Genomic DNA, 5,811 nt, shown 5'->3' with positions numbered 1-5,811 from the left:
CACAGAGACACGCGGGCTCCCTTTTGCCCCGCACGGCACCCGCACACCCCCTTTTACCCCACACGCGCCCCCCGCTTTACCCCAAACACACCCCCTTTGACCCCCAAACACAGCGCCTCCTCCTGGGCCCGCGCGGCACCGCAGCCACAGCGCTCGGGAAAAAATTCACAGCGCCACGCCGATCGCCAAGCCCGAATCTTTTCCTTTTGTCGTCCAGGCACGGACACGCGTGGGATCCCTTTGCCTGGGCAACACACACGCCCCCGCACACGGGATCCTTTTGCTGTCCCGGCACGGACACCCGTGGGATGTCTTTTCCTGGGCATCACAGAGAGATCCCTTTGCCGCCCCCCCCCCCCCCCCCCCCCCCCCCCCCCCCCCCCCCCCCCCCCGCCACACGCGAGGGACCCATCAGTCACACCCGGGGGGATCCTTCTGTCACACACACTGCACCCTTTTGCCGCCCGTGGGACCCCTAATCACACATTGTGGATCCTTTTATCTCGCGCTGGGGGCCCTTTTATCCCACTGGACCCTTTTATCCCACGCTGTGTGTCCCTTTATCCCACCCGGGCCCGCCGTTCCCCCCTCACGCCCCGCGCGCTCAGCGCCTCCTGCCGGGCGCGCGCGCGGGTAACGGCCCGGCCCGCGCGGCGGCGGCCGCGGAGCGACGGGAATTGGCGGCGGGCGCGACCCGTAGCGCGTGTGCGGCGCAGGCGCGGGGCGGCCCCCGGGGGGAAGCTCCGAGGGCCGGGAATTGTGTGTGGGATCGGGAACCGGGATCTGTCTGTGCCGGACCGGGATCCATCCCGGCGGGGGGCGGCGGCGGCGCCATGAAGTCCCGCTTCAGCACCGTCGACATCCGCGCGGTGCTCGCCGAGCTGCGGCAGAGGTACCGCCACCCCCCGAGCGGGGCCCGGCCCGGGGAGTCCCGGCACTGATTCTGGTCCTGGTCCTGACTCTGCTCCCTGTCCCGGTCCTGGTCTCGGTCCTGCTCCTGTTCCTGTCCCTGCCCCCGGGGCTGAGCCCCCCATCGTATGCTGCGTGCACAGCCCTGCCCCCAAGCCCAGCCCTGCCTGAGCTCTGCATCCCCCTCACCTGCTCTGCCATCCCATTCCACCCCCTGCCATGGGCAGGGACATTTCCCACTATCCAAGGTTGCTCCAAGCTTCGTCCAGCCCGGCCTTGGACACTTCCAAGGATCCAGGGGCAGCCACAGCTTCTCTGGCAATTCCATTCCAGCCCCTCCCCACCCTCCTAGCCAGGAATTCCTTCCTAATATCCCACCTATCCCTCCCCTCTGGCAGTTTGAAGCCACTCGCCTTTGTCCTGTCTCTCCATGCCTTGTCCCCAGCCCCTCTCCAGCTCTCCTGGAACCCCTTTAGGCCCTGGAAGAGGCTCTCAGATCTCCCTGGATCCTTCTCTTCTCCAGGCTGAACAATTCCCAGCCAGCTGGGAATCTCTGCTTCTTCTTACATCCCCCTGGAGCTCTGACACATTTCTGGTGTCCAGGACAACCTGCACATCCAGCCCCACTTGGAACTAAGTGGCTCGTTCAGCTTTTTGGACTTTATCCATTAATAGCAATTCCTCCATCTCCTAATTTTGTCCCTCTCTTAATTGCTGTCTCCTAATAGCCATTTCTCCGTGGTTTTTGCCTCCAGCTCATTCCATTAATCTTCCTTTGCTCCCTCTCTGGCTTCTGCCTCCTAATTTATCATGACTTGCCCTTCTTTGTATTTTAATTCCCCCTGGGAATTTTTCAGCCACTTGTGTATCAGACTCTCCAAAGGGTTCTGTGTTTTCCCTTTGGCAGCTTGCTGGGAATGAGGGTCAACAACGTTTATGATGTGGATAACAAGACGTATCTTATTCGCCTGCAAAAGTAAGGACCTGGGATTTCTGTATTTACAAGTTCTTTTAATTGCTGTTACTGTATGTGTATAAAATGCAGTAATTCCTGTGGATTTTCTGACCAGTTTTCAGTGAAATTCTGCCGGGTTTTTTTTTGATAAAATGCAGTGATTTTTACTCCAAAAAGTTGTTGGGAAATAGGATGTGGAGTGCGAAACGCTGCAGAAAAACCCTCTGCAGACGGGTGGGTGGTGAGAGGTGGCTGCTCGTGTGCCTTGGAATGGCAGAACATCCTCAGCTGGGAGGGATCCCCGAGGATTTTGGGGTCCAGCTGCTGTGTTGTGTCCCCAGGCCGGACTGCAAGGCCACGCTGCTGCTGGAGTCCGGCATTCGCATCCACCTGACCGAGTTCGAGTGGCCCAAGAACATGATGCCATCCAGCTTTGCCATGAAGGTAAATCACCTGCAGCTCCCGCTCTGGCGGCGTGGCTGGGTGTCAGGAATGTTCATATTCTGTATTTGGAGACAGGAAAACAGTGGAAGGATTTGCCTGGTGAATCCTGACCTGGTGGGTGACCGAGGACAAGGGAAGAGCAAGCGTGGGCTTGGGATCATGTCATTGTCATTGAGTGCCTAAAACAGCGAATGCTTAAATTTATTCAAAATTAATACCAATCTGGATGTTTTCTGGGCCACCCAGACCTTTTGGGAATTTTGCTCCAGCAAATTCCTTGTCGTTCCAGTTGGACTGTCTGAATTGTTAAGCGGCACCCTGCGTTAGAGATTCCTGCTGTTCGGTCTGCTGGACTTTTTGGGGAGTCCAGCTCTTGCTCCTGGGCTGGGTTCCTGCAGGTGGATCCACAGGGATACACCTGGGCACTGGCTCACGTGGACCTGCTTATCCTCTGGGTGCCGCCCCATGGGAGTGACTCAGCAAAGACTCTCTGTGGTGGATGCAGGGATAATCCCAGTTCTCCCTTGGAAAATAAACCCTTTGAATTTCCACTGGCTGCTCCCTTGGGCTAACCAAGCAGCCGGTTTTAATGGAAAAGACGTGTTAATGTTAAAACCAGGAACAATCACGTTGTTTATAAACATCAAGGCGTTTTGCTAAGCACCGATATTTCTACTGTTAGGATATTTTAATTGAATAGGAAGAGGTTGGTGTGTCCCAGGAGGGCATTTCCACCTCACAGACCTTTCTCCCGTCCCTGGCAGTGCCGGAAGCACCTGAAGACCAGGAGGCTGGTGAGTGTGACCCAGCTGGGCATCGACAGGATCGTCGACTTCCAGTTCGGGAGCGACGAAGCCGCCTACCACCTGATCGTGGAGCTGTACGACAGGGTGAGTGCCGGGCTCCAGGGGTGTCCTCTGGGAGCTGTGGCTGTGCTGACGGCCCCTGTGCTCCCAGGGGAACGTCGTCCTCACGGACCACGAGTACACCATCCTGAACATCCTGAGGTTCCGCACGGACGAGGCGGACGACGTCAGGTTCGCCGTGAGGGAACGGTACCCCGTGGACAGCGCCAAAGCTGCTGCCCCCCTGCCCACCCTGGACAGGTACTTGCTTTGCCGTGGGGTGTTTGTTGGGATGAGCCCGACTTCCTTGTGTTTTTAATTTCTTTTCTTAAGACTGAAAATGTTTTGTAGCTTCTAAGTAGCGCCAGGTGAGTTTAAAGCACGTGGTTCCACGGAATTGCAACTCTCCATTTTCCTTCACAGGTTAACGGAGATAATAGCAAATGCACCCAAAGGGGAACAGCTGAAGAGGGTTCTTAACCCCCTGCTTCGTAAGTAACTGGGCTTTATTAGGAAATTAAAGCAGCTCAGTCAACATCCACTGTGTTCAGATCATGCTGAAAATGTGAATGACTTCCCGTGGAATCACAGAATCCCACAATCCTTCCAATGGGAAGGACCTTAAAGATCATCCAGTGCCACCCCCTGCCATGGGCAGGGACGCCTTCCACCAGCTCAGGTTGTTCCAAGCCCCGTCCAACCTGGCCTTGGACACTTCCAGGGATCCAGGGGCAGCCACAGCTTCTCTGCCCAACCTGTGCCAGGGCCTGCCCATCCTCCCAGCCAGCAATTCCTTCACAATGTCCCATCTAACCCTGCCCTCTGGCAGTGGGAAGCCATTCCCCCTTGTCCTGTCCTTCCAGGCCCTTGTCCAAAGTCCTTCTCCAGCTCAAGCAGTCCTTTATTTTATTTGGTGTTTATATATATTTGAAAACCAACAAAACCTCTAAGCCTTGGGAAACAGAGTAGATTTATTGACTCCGATCCATCTGCAGAGAGACAGGCCTTGTCTGACCCCCCTCCTCCTTGTCCACCTATGAAATCCAGCTGCCCCTCCTGCCCCCTCTCTGATTTTTGGCACTCTTTGTGTCCAGCAGTTTCTCACATCTCATTCCCTGGGCTTAACCTCAGGCCAGTGGTGCTCTCCAGCCCCATAAGATTTTCCCAGGAGAGTCTCAATCCCAGCAGTTTGAAATTTTAGATTTAGGTCCTGCTCCCAGCTGGAAATGATCATACATATAACAGGATGGCTTTTCCATATGGAGATTATTTTATTTGAGTTTATTTTCTGTTGGTTTGCAGTGAGTTGATGTGTTAGTTTTTTGTCCAAGCTCTCGTTGTTGCTCCATCTCCTCCAGCCCTTCCCAGCTGGCTGTTGGTGCTTGGATGAGTTGTGTTCCATCACCAGGCATCTCCCTCCTTGAGTTCTTTTAAACTCCCCTCTGAGTTGCTGCTTGTTTTGCCTGTTGGATCCATCACCTCTTCCAGTGATTGGATTTGAGGCCAGTTTCCCTGCCTGCAGAGAAACATTCCAACCAGAGCTTCCCAGTGCCCTGCACTGTGGATGAAACTCCAGGCATTAATTTAATTTTCCTGCTCTTGTCTTAGCCAGGTTTTCCTTTTGCCCCTTGGTTGCTTTTTGAACCTGCTGGCTCTGTCATTCCTGCTTATGATACCTCTGGAAAAGGTTTTATTATTCATCCTTTTTTTTTTTTTTTTTTTTTTTTTTTTTTTTTTTTTTTTTTTTTTTTTTTTTTTTTTTTTTTTTTTTTTTTTTTTTTTTTTTTTTTTTTTTTTTTTTTTTTTTTTTTTTTTTTTTTTTTTTTTTTTTTTTTTTTTTTTTTTTTTTTTTTTTTTTTTTTTTTTTTTTTTTTTTTTTTTTTTTTCAGATTTTCCAAAGATGTATTTTGTTTCTGTCTTTTAGAATTTGGTCTCCTGTTTTCCACAAGGGACACAACTTCAGATAACTTCTTGCTTTTAACAGTTTCTCTTATCCTGATGTTTAGTCCTGGCAACCATCCTTGGATTTCTCTGGAATACTGTTTAAGAAGTTTTGAACCACTCCAAAACAGCATCTTTAAATAGCCTTAGATTGTTGAAACACTCTTTAAAATTAAATTTAAATGCAAATTTCACTGGAAATGATTCCTACAGTATGATCCTTCAGTATTTTCTTTTAACAGCTTATGGGGCCACTCTCATCGAGCATTGCCTTATAGAAGCTGGATTTTCTGGCTCTGTCAAAATAGATCAACACCTGGAAAGTAAAGGTGTGTTGGAAATAACATTTTAAAAGCTGGGGGGGTTTTATGCCTGTGTAGTTATTTTTTTTTCTCCCAAAGAGGGGAGTAGCTCCTTAAACCTGCAGTTCTGACTAGGTGGGGTTTATCTTTTTTAATGGGAACCTTGTTTACCTTAAAACTCTTGCACTGTGAGCGTATTGGAGATAAAACATCAGGTTTTATGCAATATAAATGGTTTTATAAGGAGATACCGCCTCACTCATGAGGTGGAGCCTGTGGAAAAGGATGTTAGACAAGAATCCTGTGTAGGAGAATCAGCACCAAAGTCCTTTATTTATAGTCTTTATTTAATCCCCCAAACACTGGGGATTTGATTAACTAGCAGCTTTACATTTACTGGGGAGTTGTGGATTGG

At 51.0% G+C, this 5,811-nt stretch overlaps 1 protein-coding gene across 1 annotated transcript in view; it reads left to right on the top strand.

The window, feature by feature from the left end:
* Positions 1-735: 735 nt before the first annotated feature.
* The window catches only part of NEMF (nuclear export mediator factor), a gene marked incomplete at its 3' end in the record, with an annotated part of 17,300 nt that continues 12,224 nt past the window's right edge, over positions 736-5,811 (top strand). Inside the window, exons 1-7 of the mRNA XM_027907648.1 lie at positions 736-892; positions 1,817-1,885; positions 2,206-2,308; positions 3,073-3,198; positions 3,266-3,414; positions 3,577-3,644; positions 5,337-5,423. Of these exons, the coding sequence (XP_027763449.1) occupies positions 834-892; positions 1,817-1,885; positions 2,206-2,308; positions 3,073-3,198; positions 3,266-3,414; positions 3,577-3,644; positions 5,337-5,423 (661 nt within the window). The remainder of the gene's footprint in view (positions 893-1,816; positions 1,886-2,205; positions 2,309-3,072; positions 3,199-3,265; positions 3,415-3,576; positions 3,645-5,336; positions 5,424-5,811) is intronic.

Source organism: Empidonax traillii, unplaced genomic scaffold (assembly GCF_003031625.1).
Source record: "Empidonax traillii isolate 1590-97213 ecotype Southwest subspecies unplaced genomic scaffold, ASM303162v1 scaffold1511:size131785, whole genome shotgun sequence".
In the NCBI taxonomy this organism is placed as follows: domain Eukaryota; kingdom Metazoa; phylum Chordata; class Aves; order Passeriformes; family Tyrannidae; genus Empidonax; species Empidonax traillii.
This window is presented reverse-complemented; position numbering and strand designations above follow the sequence as displayed.